The sequence below is a fragment of the Electrophorus electricus genome, chromosome 1 (assembly GCF_041902795.1).
Source record: "Electrophorus electricus isolate QZ-2024a chromosome 1, ASM4190279v1, whole genome shotgun sequence".
Classification (NCBI taxonomy): Eukaryota; Metazoa; Chordata; class Actinopteri; order Gymnotiformes; family Gymnotidae; genus Electrophorus; species Electrophorus electricus.
This window is the reverse complement of record NC_137497.1, coordinates 45,040,457-45,057,005: the sequence shown is the minus strand read 5'-3', so window position 1 is coordinate 45,057,005 and position 16,549 is coordinate 45,040,457. Positions and strand designations below refer to the sequence as shown.

The 16,549-nt window shown below is 45.7% G+C and overlaps 1 protein-coding gene across 5 annotated transcripts in view; it reads right to left on the bottom strand.

Annotated features, from left to right (window-relative positions):
* prex2 (phosphatidylinositol-3,4,5-trisphosphate-dependent Rac exchange factor 2) overlaps positions 1 to 10,885 on the bottom strand; it is a 103,108-nt gene extending 92,223 nt beyond the window's left edge. For 2 of the 5 annotated variants that reach the window (XR_004776018.2, XM_035526093.2), the window contains exon 1: positions 10,352 to 10,811. Coding sequence is in view for 4 of the 5 variants with exons in the window: in XM_035526093.2 (XP_035381986.1) it covers positions 10,352 to 10,489 (138 nt within the window). In the remaining variant the exon portion in view is untranslated. Of the gene's footprint in view, positions 1 to 10,351 lie in introns of all 5 variants that reach the window. The other 3 variants (XM_081721942.1, XM_081721944.1, XM_081721947.1) reach the window with 2 other exon arrangements.
* Positions 10,886 to 16,549: the final 5,664 nt, after the last annotated feature.

Below are 16,549 nucleotides of genomic sequence, written 5' to 3'. Positions count from 1 at the left end.
ATTTAGGAGTGCACATGCATGTGTTATAGAGGAGGTTCTTCTGGAGAGATTATATATAAATCACCTGAAACACTCCCTCTCTCTGTTATCAGACTATTCACCCACTCTCTCTGTTATCAGACTATTCACCCACTCTGTTATCAGATGATTCACCCACTCTGTTATCAGACGATTCACCCACTCTCTCTGTTATCAGACGATTCACCCACTCTCTGTTATCAGACTATTCACCCACTCTCTGTTATCAGACGATTCACCCACTCCCCCCCCTCTCTCTGTGATGTTGTAATTAGTCTGGGCTTTGCTCCAATGTCTAATAGCAAACTTTCACAGTCTCTGAGAAAATGACGACAACTGGCCCACCCCTCTGTGTGGGGTACATCCTCATGGGCCCTCTGTGTGGGATACATCCTCACGGGCCCTCTGTGTGGGGTACATCCTCACGGGCCCTCTGTGTGGGATACATCCTCACGGGCCCTCTGTGTGGGATACATCCTCACGGGCCCTCTGGGGTGGAAACATTTACAGCATTTAGCTGACGCGTTTATCCAAACTGACTTACAATTATGACTGATGACAGCTTGAGGGCTAAGGGTCTTGTTCAGGGGCCCAACAGTAGCAACCTGGCAGATTACAAATCCCAAAAGGAAAATGTGTATGTGTGTGTGTATAGTATGTGTATATGTATGTGTATATGTGTGTGTATAGTGTGTGTGTATAGTGTGTGTATATGTGTGTGTATAGTGAGTGTCTATGTGTGTTTGTATAGTGTGTGTATGTGTGTGTGTATAGTGTCTATGTGTGTTTGTATAGTGTGTGTATGTGTGTGTGTATAGTGTGTGTCTATGTGTGTGTATTGTGTGTGTACAGTGCGTGTATATGTGTGTATGTGCATGTATAGTGTGTTTATATGTGCGTGTATAGTGTGTGTGTGTATATGTGTATGTATAGTGTTCCTGCAAGTCAGTGCTCAACAACGTTTCTCGACAAAGTTCTTCTGTCACTCTCAGACAAAACAGGATGAAAGCAAAATGTTTGTGGCTTTTTTCTAAGAGGTTGGTGGCAGGTGATCATTCAGAGTGCTGAATGTTCCCAAGGTTGCTGGGAGTTCAGCCAAGGTCGGAAAAACATTGTGCATGTGTCTATGTGTGTGTGTGTGTCTGTAAATCAGATGAACATTCCTCAAGCTGCGCTCTTTTGTGTTTCATACAACATGGTTATAACAATCAAAGCCGGCATGAAGTCACACATACCCACTCGAGATCTTACTGTCCTCAGACACGCATTCGAGATCTTACTGTCCCACACATGCCTTCGAGATCTTACTGTTCCCCACACGCACTCGAGATCTTACTGTCCTCAGACACGCACTTGAGATCTTACTGTCCCACACACGCCTTCGAGATCTTACTGTCCCACACACGCACTCGAGATCTTACTGTTCCACATACCCACTCGAGATCTTACTGTCCTCACACACGCACTCGAGATCTTACTGTCCCACACACGCACTCGAGATCTTACTGCCCCACACACCCACTCGAGATCTTACTGTCCCACACACCCACTCGAGATCTTACTGTCCCACACACCCACTCGGGATCTTACTGTCCCACACACCCACTCGGGATCTTACTGTCCCACACACCCACTCGAGACCTTACTGTTCCACATACCCACTCGAGACCTTACTGTTCCACATACCCACTCGAGATCTTACTGTCCTCACACACGCACTCGAGATCTTACTGTCCCACACACGCCTTCGAGACCTTACTGTTCCACACACGCACTCGAGATCTTACTGTTCCACACACCCACTCGAGAGCTTACTGTCCCACACACGCACTCGAGATCTTACTGTTCCACACACCCACTCGAGAGCTTACTGTTCCACACACGCACTCGAGACCTTACTGTTCCACACACGTACTCGAGATCTTACTGTTCCACACACGCACTCGAGAGCTTACTGTCCTCACACACGCACTAGAGATCTTACTGTTCCACACACGCACTCGAGATCTTACTGTCCCACACACCCACTCCAGAGAGGAAATGGGTTGTGTTCTCCCTGAGGAGAAGAGTCTTCACTTAGAGAGGGAGGGAGAGAGGGAGAGAGAGAGAGGGGGGGGTTAAATCAGACAGAAGAGACTATTTTAAATGAAGGACATACAGAAACAGATGAGAAAAGGCTGCCTTATATGGCCGCTAATGACAGACGCAGGGGGTGTCCCACACCAGACCAGTGCACTGCTGGGGGCCACAGGAAGCAGATGCCGTGAACAAAGCTCGCAATCACATCTGACAAGACACACAATAAAGGGTCTGTACAGCATGGGTGTGCACCCTGTCCTCTTATTAAAGATGGAGACCAACCTGGACAGTGTGTGTTGGCACACATAATCGTGTTCATTAACCTACAAGCCCGGCAGGCTGGTGACGCAGCCACAAGAATACAATTCCACTGTGATGAAGACTACGGGAAATCCCTTCTGTGCTAACAGACATCCCTGAGAAAGCTCTACGCTACATGGGCACACAAATTCTCCTTTGCAGAGTGTTTGATCAAAGGATGTGGTCTGGGCTGTGGGACGGCCTGCATTTCAATCCCGTCTCATCCTGTCCCTCACGTGACCCGCACGCTTCAGAGTCCGAGGCCTCTGGAGATGAAAGTGGCATGAACAGAGAGTTTATTACGCTTTGTGACGCATCGCTTTACCCATGTAATGGCAGCAGATGTGCAGTATAATGGAATGCAGTGCAGTGCAAAATGAAGTCAATTACTAAACTTTGTTAAGCCCACTGAATGTCTCGGTGTCACACGCTGCCCTGGTATCGGAGATTCCCATCCTGAGGCAGGATTTATCAATCCGACTCTCACAACACTGTGGGCTCTTTTAAAGCCCTGATCCCGTCCCGCCCACCATCCCGCAATCCCCCCTCTCTACAGTGCACTGGACTCCCTACGAGTGGAAAAAGATCCCCAACAGCTTTGTGGCTTTTTTGGGAAAACCTCAGAGACTGGCCTGAATGTGAATGAAGAGGCCTAGCTCTGAGATCAGTGCCATCTTTGTGTGAGGTGATGAATGGGAGCTCACACTGACCCTTCCAACATGCCAGCTACGCCCCTGCTCACAAGGCATGGACCACAGCACACACCACCCTGTGAAGCCTCCGCCCCCCTGCAGGGCGGCTCCAACGCACCTCCACGGTTCTGTGCAGGTGATCTCTTATCCTGGGAGCTTGCCAAGACTCAACCTGCTTACTAAATGTGTTAACCAATCCCAGCAGGTACTGGTTTTGTCTTCCCAGACAGCTGTTTAAAGTCTTACGCTAATAATGATTCTGTGAAGTGAATGATGTCTAAACAGCCCGCTTCCATGGTTATTTCTGCTTTACGGGGGAGACAAAACCATGAGCTTTCCAAAGGTCAACAAACTCGAGATTCCTCTGCTGCAATCCAAACACAAGAGAGCTTGTGAGTCTCCCTCCTACAGCCCGAAGCCCCGGACCAGGAATGCCGACGTTCCCACGTCAGCCACTGTGTGCCGTTCCTACTCAGCTGTGTCCAAACTCTTAAAGTCATCAGCAGAAACACAAGACACTGCATTACTACTGTTGTCACTGCAACATCATTAACAATTATTTGAAACTTTTCCTTCCTATAATGTACTATATATATATATTACAAGAATGTCACAAATGTGGCCAATTTAACCTATGACTGCTAGCTGGAATGCCGGGTCCTAAGAGAGCTGGAATGCTGTGCCCTAAGAGAGCTGGAATATTGTGTCATAAGAGACCTGGAATATTGTGTCCTAAGAGAGCTGGAATGTTTTGTCCTAAGAGAGCAGGAATGTTGTTCTAAAAGAGAGCTGGAATATTGTGTCCAATGTAAGCTGGAATGTTGTGTCCAGTGTGAGCTGGAATGTTGTCTCCAATGTGAGCAGGAATGTTGTGTCCAATGTGAGCTGGAATGTTGTTTCTGTCACGATTCCAGCAGGAATGAGGCGAGAGGCAGAACGCAAATGCAGGAGGCGGTTTATTAAACGAAGGAAATACAAACACAAAGAGCAAAATAAACAGGCAAAGGGGCAACACGGAGGTCATATAATACATGGATGGACGGCAATGACAGTACGAGCACAATATAAACCTGACAGAAGGAACTTACCAAAATAACCGACAAACTAGAAGACAAAACCCAGAGCTAAAATAACCAGAACAATCAAGGATTAATCAGATGCAGGTGAACATAAGAGGGATAACCAAGACACGGACTGGAACTTAGGAACAGACGAGGGGTGGAGAAAACAAAACCAAGGAACGGCACAAGAAAGTAAAGGAAAACAAAGTCTACAGGGAAATCATAAAACAGGGATGCGAGGAGGGTGGCCAGTCATTACAGTGTCCTATGAGAGTTGGAATGTTGTGTCCTAAGAGAGCTGGAATGTTGTGTCCTAAGAGAGCTGGAATGTTGTGTCCTAAGAGAGCTGGTTTCAGTGCTTTCAGGTGGCAGACTACTTGGAGGACAAGGAATACCCTCAAGCAGTCCGGGGTGCTGCATTCCAAGCTCAACACTGGGTTCTTGTGTCAGTGCCCATTTCACATGGCATGGGAGCCCCACAAGTGCCCCCGATGCCCCTCTCTATGTGGGTACTTGTCACACATGCACTCTTTTGGAACAGCAGCTGGCACAAGAGAAATCAAAAGCACCCTTTTCACGTCCCCTAATAAGCCTCTGGCTAAACAAAGACTTGTCATAATGCTTGCCAACTATCACCAAAACTACTAATACATTTCTAACAATAAACATGAATGTTGATAATGCAACACTTATAGAGAGAGATGGATTTCACAGCTCGGATACAGGTGGATTTCCCTCACCTCAGTAACACGTGTAAAGATGGACTCCACACCCTAGATAAGCGTGCATTCTTATTCATCCAGTGCTCTGCACATCTCAGACAGGCAGCCCGTGGAACAGAGCGGTGCCTTGTGGGATAGCTCACACAACTCCGGTGCCAAAGTCGGCACAGGAAGCTCTGAGCACAATGTAAAGCAGGGGAGGTCCAGGAAGGAAGGAAATCCTGCTCCAGGCGAGACAAAGGCGAGCGGAACACCGCAGCCAGAGTCCTCGGAAAACCCTTCTACAAACACGACACACCACCACTGTTCAGAGTACTGGGAGTACTGGGAGTATAAACCCAGACACTGCAGGGTGTCCATTGTACCGGGAGTACTGATAGTAGAAGTATCGGGGCTACTCTGTGCTGCTTTACCTGTAATAAAGATATTTCATTGTTGAACCTTCTGTACCATATATTTCTGTTTTAGTACATATCCTGGATGGCACAAATCTGTTCAACTCTGTCAGTGCTGTTATGTTCTAGAAACAAGGCAAGCTAGAAACCAAATCTCATATCAATGAGGTGAGAACAAAGCAAAGCAAACTGGAATACAAAGCAACTGTATTTTATTCAGCCCCCTGTAAAGCCCTCCTGGGGCAGGAACTAATAACATCTGAATTATGAAAAGTGAGTTCAGACTTTGGTAAGACACAACACCTGCCTGTCCACGAGGAAGTTCCCTCTGTGGCTCTGGGGACAGACTGGTGGCTCAGTGACAAGAATCCTAAAGTCAAAAGAGAAGTAAAACTTCTGCTTAACTTCTCAACAGTGTGCAAGTTGAGAAAAAGCTCTGTGTTTCCGCTAAGCCACGGGGAGATCATTAAGCTCTTTCTAGAGAAAGACGGTGAACTAGACAGAGGCTGGCAAGTGTGGATTAACATTTTAGGCTGAGAAAACCTTATTTAGGCTTCAGAGTGGAAAAAGGAACGCAAACATATTAGCAAGATTAGAATCTTAATGATCTGCCACATAGCAAGTGGAAAAACATACCAGCAGAGAGAGGGACCAGAGACATACCTACAGAGAGAGGGACCAAAGACAACACCAGAGAGACCAAAGACATATTACCAGAGAGAGAGACCAGAGAGGGTAAAGGTCCCCCGTCCAATTACAGCAGTCAGACATCACTGCCACAGAAGTGACTGAACATGGACTCCTCCATCCTTGTGATCCTTCATTCAGAACAGGGCACATCTCAGGCCCCGCCCCCCCCTTCCTGCTCCATCCACTGCACCATGCCTGTGTGCATCACAGCTGACAACAGTGCATGAAAAGGCCATTGATCAAATCTGACATTTCCAGGGCAAGAGAAGGGATGGCTTTACATTAGGCAGGGGAAAGGGTCACGGATGTGCTGCCGTGACCCCCAGGAGGAGGGGCGAATCAGGGGTCACTGGCTGTTTGTCCTGAGGCTGTATACCCCATATGCACTGACCAAACCTTGATACGTAATACAGGAGAAGTGTGCCCATTAAGGAGTGGATAGATAGATAGATAGATAGATAGATAGATAGATAGATAGATAGATAGATAGATAGATAGATAGATAGATAGATAGATAGATAGATAGATAGATAGATAGATAGATAGATAGATAGATAGATAGATAGATAGATAGATAGATTTTATATATATATATATATATATATATATATATATATATATATATAGAGTTCAGATATAGTATAGTTCTCAAATGGGGTTGCCTTCACATGAGTGTCATTCTTGTAACTGCTGCAGGTTTTGCATTGCACTCCTAGAAGGACTGTCACGGTAGACTGGCCATCCAGCAGGAGAGAAACGCCCACTCACGCTAGAGATCACGCCACTTACCAGCCTCGCTATCAATCACCGGAGTATTGATTGTACTCACCTGTTCCCTCTGTTCACTCGCCTATTTAAACCCACGAGGACAGGTACATGAGAACAACGCTGCACGTTAGCGGACTACAGACCTGACAATCTTTAAATGTCGCTGCACTGCCTTCGTGCAAGGAATTACATTTTATACCTCCCTGCAACCCTGCCTCCGCTTCCTCTGTGCCACCTGTCACAAGGACAACAGACAGGTATTAATAATACCTGTTATTCATGATACAGGGTTAAATATTGAGGCATTGCATTCACTGACAATGAAACAAACTGAGGAAGACTGTGATGAGTGTGAAGACTGTGATAACTGTTCATTATATTTCATTGTTTCATTTACACATTTAGTTTGTCACATAAGTGCCTCTGAGTTGGCATATAAAGGGTTACGGCTTCGGGCTTAGGGTTAAAGGAGAAACCAGACATAAAATATTGTCGTCACAATTCACGTGTTACTAGATTCATTATCAAAGTTTAAAAACGTGACACTGGGGGTTAATCCTTCTAGCCCACACACCACTGCTAAGACTGCTATGGAGGGACAAGTTCAGACAGACCTCCAGCTCAGGGGAGCATATTGCACTTCCATTTTCTGCTGGAATCAGAACATGAAAGGATACCCTCCACGTTCTCCCGACTGCATTCATCATGAAATCCAGTGGACAATTAGATGATAAATGCACTGGACCAAGGGACACAGTGTTATGGTTCCTCAGCGTAAAAATCTTTAGAGAAAAAAAAAACAACAATTTCCAGGGATCACCAAACTGTCTCCACGGTGTCCCTGTTTGATCTCTTTAGTGACTTTTGCTGTTATTTTCTTCATGTCCAAAGACATGTTCAGATGTTCTTGGCATCCATGCTCTAGCTCATCTACGGTAAACATCACCCTCAGAAAGCGCCCACTATGAAGATCTGTGACGAGTTACATAAGGCATGCTAGTGATATCCCAGGCTGCCCTGGAGAACACTTCCTCTGTCTCTGGCCCACAGGGACACATTGCTCTTGGTTCATCAGAGAGAGAGATTGTGTTTGACTTTATTCTTGAAGCTTCTGTTCATAGGCTTGGATAAAATTTCCTGCTATTGAACACCAGTTCTTCCAGTTAAGCAGCAAAACCGGGCATTATTCCTTAGCTCTAAGGAAGTCTGTGTTCATGTCAAACATGCTTGTCATTATTCCATGCCTTTCTTAACCTTTCAGGAATTCCTCCTTCAGAAAATATGCTTCACAAGACGGTGCACCAGATCTGGAGTCTTGCGTCAGGGCCCCTCAGGCAAAATCTCCAAGCAGAACCCCCCAGACCCTTTCTGGCATGAACCCTCCACCCAAAACACATGTGCACAAACTTCCCGTGTTCTCCAGGACCTCCAGGCAACAAAACAGCCCTACAGACAGGTCTACCTTCACATGGTCACTCAGGCCTCCAGGCAGGTCTACCTTCACAGGGTCACTCAGGCCTCCAGGCAGGTCTACCTTCACAGGGTCACTCAGACCTCCAGGCAGGTCTACCTTCACAGGGTCACTCAGACCACCAGGCAGGTCTACCTTCACAGGGTCACTCAGACCACCAGGCAAGTCTACCTTCACAGGGTCACTCAGACCTCCAGAGAGGTCTACCTTCACAGGGTCACTCAGACCACCAGAGAGGTCTAACTTCACAAGGTCACTCAGACCACCAGGCAGGTCTACCTTCACAGGGTCACTCAGACCTCCGGACAGTTCTACCTTCACAGGGTCACTCAGACCACCAGGCAGGTAAATCTTCACAGGGTCTCTCAGATCTCCAGAGAGGTCTACCTTCACAGGTTCACTTAGACCATCAGGCAAGTCCATCTTCACTCAGAACCTTGACTGAGGTTTCCAAGAGACTCGGGCTGACAGGATGTTCCTGCTTCTCTCTCCACATCACACGACTTTATTCACCAGTAGAAGTGAGGAGATCGCAGGTGGTTCTGAAAGCCCACCAAAAGGCTCCGTGAAGTGCTGGTCGGAGCTGCTAACTCAAATGCTCATCTCCGTGCCCAGTGTTTGAAGACGCTGGACTGTATCGAAACTTGGACCTAAAGTACATTCTATTCACACAACAAACTCAAACACAGTGTTTTTTAAAGATACTCTGGAAAAACACTGTTTTGCAATTAAAAAACCAATCTAGTGTTCTAAATAAAATGCAACCATTGCTCAGCGTGGTGTGTTAATATATAAATACTTCATTACTCAGGAGGCCTGTTCCTTAAAACACAGCCAGGCTCTCTCCAAATGCTGGTGATAAAACGCTAGATGGACACAGACGATGAGTTCCTTACAAAAGCAGCTATTGTATGTCACCCAAACGAAAACAAAGCCCAGCACCTCCATCAGTTCCATCTGTGCCTCAGGCTCCAACTGAGGAATGTGCACATATATTGTGTGGTGGGGTCCCTCTTAATGACACATAACACAGCACCACACAGCTGCAATGAAAGGTGCCCACAGTGCCGAGGCAGATTTGTGGGAAAAAGAGGCTATTTTCCAAACAGAGTAAAGGCCACAGTCATCTCTTGGGGAGGGGGTAAAGAACAGAGTAAAGGCCACAGTCGTCTTTTGTTCTAACACAAAGCTGTAACACTCACAACACACACACTTTATGAACCTGGACACAAGGAGACCATGTGACTGTATTAAAACGCATGTTTTTAAACTGCATAACACATGATACTGCAAGAATGTGTTACATATAATACCGACTGCATGAAGGTCGGTATATACACTGCGCATTACATAATCTTCAGAACATGGCCACCATATGACTGGCAGTCAAGAAGTTGGCTCAGTAATGCTGCCCATGTCTGACCATTAGCAGATGGACGGCACAGGCGATACACACACTGTCAGCTTTGCACAGGCTCATGGGTTTCACACAGTTGGATTTCCTCATCCACGACATGGAAATGAATACTTCCTGCCTCTGACTCTCTGCTCATTCTGTAACACCACCACCCAGTTTATTCTGTGCTAGAGACAGGTGCTACAGCCTCAGGTGCATGTGTGCTCTGTTAGAAAAGTCTGAGCATACTCTATTAGCAGGCCAAGAAAACATACTATACATAATAAAATACTATATACATACTATATGCATACTATACAAAATAAAAATATGAATATCTGTGCAAAAGGCAATTTAAATTAAATTAAGGAATTCAGTCACGGGGAAGAGCAACCACTGAACCGCTTTACCTACTTCAATTAAACCCACGGGCTGGACACGCTGTTTCAACTATATGGATAAATAGGCTACAGAATAAAAATACAAAAATCTATACTTTTGAAGTAATAAAAAATATTTAAAAAAAAACTTTAAATAGCATTGCTTCTGTTTCTGACATGTGAGGTGTAGCTTTAAAGTGTTAAGGTGAGAAGCTCCGCTATCCATAGTCAATAAATTACTGGAAATTAGGAACCAAGCACATGCCATACTGGCAGGAGCCAGGAAGATCGCGAGCCGCTGCTCGTTTTAGGTGACATGCACAACAAATAACGGAGTTATGACACAGTAACGCAAGCGCGTAATGTGTGGTTCACCTACCGAGAGGAACTCCAGCGCGCGCACGTAGTCGCGCTCCGTCTTCAGGAGCTCGCTGAGAACGCACGCTCTCAGCCGCAGCTGCGTGTCCACATCCCTGCAGCCGTCGCTTCTGTGCTCCGCGCGGGTCTCCTCCGTCATGCTGGCTTGTGTTATTAAAGTATTGTAAATGCTTTCTCTGAAGACTTTTCAACAATAATAAAGAACTTTAAAGTGTCGATGGTGAGCCGTTGAAACCGTGATGAACAGCTCCGTGTAGATGACTAAACAACCCGAGTGAAATAACCCATCTAACGCAAACTGCCGCCAGCTCCATCACGGCCGGAGCCCTGCTGCGCCGGACTGCGCGAGACACGGCGCTCCATGTGACCCCATCCTACCTCCTTCCACTAGCGCGAGGGCAGGAAATAAACGCCTGGGAGCTCGTGCCAGCTCAGTCCCGGCTAATACTCTGGAAGGGAAACGGTCATGACATAGGGGGGATTAGACCTCCAGGAAGGCTTTCCCAGACTCCAGCGTAGTGGCGCTCACATTTACGCTGACTACGTTTTTCCCACCCAGAGTTGTGAACGGCTTCTGTGAAGTTTTATTTAATAAAGTGCTTCATGGTTTGTTTAGACATTGCGCTTGCCCCGACTTCCATCGGTTGCTCGAGGTCAAAACTATTGTGTAGTATATAGCGTAATCATCTGCGTTATGATGTCTTCTTCTTTCCGAAGGTATATTATTAAAAAAAACAAAAACATAAAAGTATACGTTTGGTGAGCAAAACATCGATTGCACGCTTTGCAAACAACCTCGTGAGTTACCGTAACCCACCATCCCTGCACGAACAGACAGCGCGCAAACGCAGCCGTTCCACTCCGGTAGCCCGCGCCTGTTCGCTGCCGTGCCGTTTCTTTTCCGAGACTCACGCTCACTTTCCTTGACATTACTGAAAGGTCACGGTATAGCGCGTGCTAACGGCGCCCAGTGAAACGCGCAGGTTGCAGTGATGCTGAACGGGAGCGTGAAGAAGCACGTTTAGGCCGCGAGAGCCGTGAACGCCACCGAGTCATTTGCACACGCAGTGGGACTGTGATTCCGTTTCAGCGCACTACAACGAGCAGACAGCGGCCAGTGTGTCAGATGAGCCGGTATATCGGCTCCCGCCCACCGGAGACCTGAAGCACACCGCACAACTGCCGCGTGGGCCGTTAACCTCTTATGTTACAATCCACAAAGTAATTAATTGCGGACACACTCGCGCACGCAAATACATGCACGCATACGCACAAACATCAATACAACGTTAATCGCGATTATGTAATTAAATTAATTTGCTTTTGGTTTATGTATTTCTAACACCAATTATACTTAGTCAGCGAAAACCGCGTCTGTGTAATTTTCCGGGGAATAGGGCTGAGCCTGGCCTTGGGCAACGCTTACCAAAGCCTAACAGACACTGCCCCCTGGTGGTCACAAACATGACTTTAGCAAGGTAATGAGAATTGAGTAAGTCATCTTGTTTCGCGCATCACATATTAGCTGTGATTGTAAATAAGAGGTAAAATGGAGTTAACACCTACCGTACATCTGTTTGCTGTCTCAGAGTGGACAGGGAGTTCATCCACATTTATGTCCTATGGGACATCATTTACATATTATCTTATCGTGAGGAATACCAGTGTTTACTCTTCCTAAATATACTGTAGTCTTTGTAGTCTATGATTATCCATAGGTATTTGCTACCCATAGGCATACGTTATCCATAGGTAATTGTTATTCATAGGTATTTGTTATTCATAGGTATTTGTCTTCAATAATATTCTAGATCATTGGTATCTTGGACTCTACCCTACTGTACGGTACTAGGATGTATTCTATGAGGAAATGACAAAGCACTTTTGTAAGTCGCTCTGGATAAGAACGTCTGCTAAATGTTATCCATAGGTATTTGTTATCTATAAGTTTTTTCTATTAGAGCTGTGCTTATCCATAGGTATTTGTTATCCATGGGTGTTTTCTTGCAGTTTTGACTGTCCAGTAGATGGCAGCACTCTACAAAGAAAACACGTCAAAGATCTTAAAACTGCGTAACGCTGCCACTGAATTACTGAACGAGTTGGGCGGGAAATCTGTTTAGCCTTAATGTTCAGTGATGAACGTTACCAAAGGTCACGCAAAAGAATCACGACATATGCGGTAACTATAACGTATTTAAATAAGACTAGGAGCAATTTAATTCCGAATACAAATACCTCCACGTCCTCCCTGGCCCAGAGCTTGAAAGAGATCTTAAACCGGACGCAGGCTTTGTCGTGTTTGTGTCGTTTTAACCTGGATGAAATAGATGTGAATGACTGAAGAACCTCCCGCTTCACGGTGCATACAGACATCGTACATTTAAAATAATGGAACTTAAAGCAAAGGGCCTGCACCGCCATGCTTCGTGCTGTTTAACCCGTCTTCAGTCACGTGTCAGTGTTCATGTATATGGTTCATTTGGTTCATGTATATGGTTCATTTGGCTCATGTATATGGTTCATTTGGTTCATGTATATGGTTCATTTGGTTCATGTATATGTCAATTTTGGGCACCTCTCACCCAAGGCAATGATCGTCACGGTGACTTTATGAACAGGAATTAAATACCACATAATTAAACAGCACATTTGCACAGTTATCATCATGTTCTATGAATCTGGCCCTGGAGAAGAATAATACAAGTCTGACAAACGTGGCCTCAGTAACAGACTTCTGGTTGTAAAAACAGGGGCTTCCCCAGCTGACTGAAAACATGACAAATGCACTTTACATGTTTGGAAAGAGACTTTGATGCATTTCACCTGTTTTGGTCATTTCGTCCTATCCTTTTGTCAAGTGTGCTCTGGGACAGGGGTGTGCAACCTACTCCTGGAGGGTCAGTGGTCACTTCCACTCCTCAAAACTGCGACAGCCTGTCATATTAGCCAGCACAGGCTTAGCAGGTGAGCCAGAACATGGAATCAAGCACCTGTGCTGAACTCTGACCTTTGGAGACCAGAATTGGACACAGCTTCCCTGTCAGGAAACAACAAACAAAAGCAAAAATGCAAAAACAGAGTCTAGGACAGCAACAACTGCAAACTCAACCACACACAAGAATGCTTCCAGCAGATAATTACAGAAAACAACTGGTAGCCAAGTGTTGGCAAGATCTAGACCCAACGCTTCCCACAGTAGCAGGCAGACAAGCTGGTTGACAGCCAGGGAAACAAAAGCCCTAATCATCCTCCCATGCCAGTGAAAATGCCCACTTTTGTCTCCAGGGTCTGCATGCTCTGACAGACAAATGGCACATCTGGGCCTTAATCCTAAACCCCAGTGTATGGGAGTACCTCTGTGCTGCCAAGGAGTGGCTTTACCCCATACATTTACCTGACACTGTTATCCAAAGTAACTTACAATTCTGACTGAACACAACTTGAGAGTTAAGGGTCTTGCTCAGGGACCCAACAGTAGCAGCTGGGCAGTGGTGGGGATTGAATTGGCAACCTTCTGATTACTAGTCCAGTACCTTCACCAGTGCCCCACTGCAATGGTGTTACCCAATGGTGTTACCCAGTGGTGTTACCCAGTGCACCCTCAGGATGACATGGGCATATAACACACAGTGTAACTCAGAGGTGTTTCAGACCCACATGAGGTAAAATAACGTAAATAGATTTTGGTCTTAACACAGCTGAGACCTGATTTGTACATCAAAGTGACATTCGGAACAAGGCCCTTATTTATACAGAAAAGAATCCTCGACCACTGATGCTGGAAACATAGAGAGAAGGCAGAACCGTGTCCTGGGCCCCGTCGTGTCCCGCCTTTACGACGGGCCGACCTTTTCTCTGACACTCAGCCCTGGATCATGGCAGCGCTGTAAGAAACAGCTGGATTTCAAGGTTTCATATCATATACACACGCATACACACACACACACTCACACACACACATACACACGCATACACATGCATACGCACACACACATACACATGTATACACACACACATACCCATGCACACACACACACACATACACATGCATACACACATACACACACATACACATGCATACACTCATGCACACTCATGCACACTCATACACACACACACACATACACACTCATACACATGCATACACACGCATACACACTCATACACAAACATACACTCATACACAGACACACACACACACACACGCACATACACATGCATACACGAAGACACACACATTCATAGACACACATACACATCCATGCATACTCACACACACACACACACACACACACACACACATACACATGCATACACACAGAAGGTAGGCAGAAACATGTAAAATATTAAATCATAAATCAATCAAAATGTATTTCTATAAAACTTCACAACAGATGTTGTCACACAGGAGCTTTACAAATGTTCAAGTCCAAGCCCCCAGTGAGCAAGACAAGTGTGCAGTGGTGAGGAAAAACTCCCTAGAGCATGAGGAAGAAACCTTGAGCAGAACCAAGACTCAAAGGGGGGGTCATCCTCCTCTGGCCACAAAATATTGTGCATCTCACCAAATTACACATCTGGGAATAATACTTCAGAAAAAAAGAAAGTTAATCACCTGGTTGAAGACTGTTAGCCTGGCAGCGAGCCCATGAACAGGGATGTGTGTTTCTCGTAATGACTGCCGGAGCAACAGTGTGTGTTAACCTGCACCAAACAAAGCCATTCTGTTCATCTGAACCCATAATCCCCTGTGAAACACTCTATTCAGATAATTCACCGCCAGCTCCTCAAATTGTCTTGCTCAGGGGCAGCATGAGATGTGCATGAGAAGTTCAGAGCCAACACTGGGGCCCCCTGGAGCCCAAAGCAAGGTCCACAAACACCGAGTGCCACCACTGAGACCCAAGCCCAGTTTGCGTTGAGCTGCGGGCTGTATATCGTGGAGGCTGAACTCCACTAAATCCGTAACAAGACTGCTTCAGTTCACCACCACCTTCCACACCATCGTGAGTGCCCCGGGCAGCAGTCTGTATTTATCTAAGGTTTTTTTTTCTTCATGCACGTGAATACACCACTATGTTCCAGTCTGGGGTGTTCACCTCAGGGCTGTGTCACTCTAGAAAAGTGCAGATCAGACAGAAATGCTTCATGATTCAACAAAAACACATTAGTGTAGAGTAAGAGACCAGCTGGCTCCAGGAAACATATCAAAGTGTCTGTGCACACTGCATTCAGACTGTACATTTAACACCTTTAATACATTACTGCGGTTTCGGTATTTGTGTGTGTGTGTGTGTGTGTGTGTGTGTGTGTGTGTGTGTTCTCTTTTAGTTTCCAGCACAGTTTAAAGTGTTAACTGAAGCTCTATGACTTGTGAGTACAGAGCTCAGACAAGGCGCTGTGTGCTGGAGAGCCTGGGGACAAGATTGAGGAGATGTAGGTGTCCATCACTCTCTGTGAGCCCTCGTTTGCTGTGAGTTGTCCAGAGGTCCTCAACCCTCACACCATTTGACTGTGCCCTAGAACAGTTTGTTGCAAATGTACAGGAAATGGAAAATATCTAGAAATAACAGAAATAAAACATTAGTGACATAAAAACTTAATATGTTGTTGTTGTGCAACGTCTTGGGTGTTTTTTCTTAGCAGACTACAGGTAATCTCTCCCCATTTTTAGATCTAGAGGGTATTTTACTGTTTGGTGTCACTGATCCAAGAGGGAACATTTCCTTTGTGACCTTCCAGGAGCCAGAGCAGTGCACTACTCTGTCCGCTGTGTGCAGTCCATGAGGGAGAATGTAGTGCTGTTGTGTAATCATGAAGACCGCAGCCTTCTGGTTTACTTACATCACACTTAGATCACACTGCTTTCTAATAACTATCAGCACGAAGCCATCTGCAGTCCGTCAAACAGGGTCCTTAATATAATTAGGAGCAAATTATGTCCTGTTTACAAATCCCGACTTGTGACTAGAAGCTAGAGAGGAGTGGATGAAAACATTGACTTTTAAATGATTCAGGAAAAGGTCACAGCAAAAAGAAGAAACAAAAATTGAACTTGAATTCCGTGCTGGAACTAACGATCATAAAAAGATTAACCTGCACTCTGTGTTTAAGCAAAACTTTAAAGAAGTTTACATTCAGAGAAGGCAAACACCGTGTTACAGCTGTTGTATGGCAGGCGTCCAAGTCTCAGCAA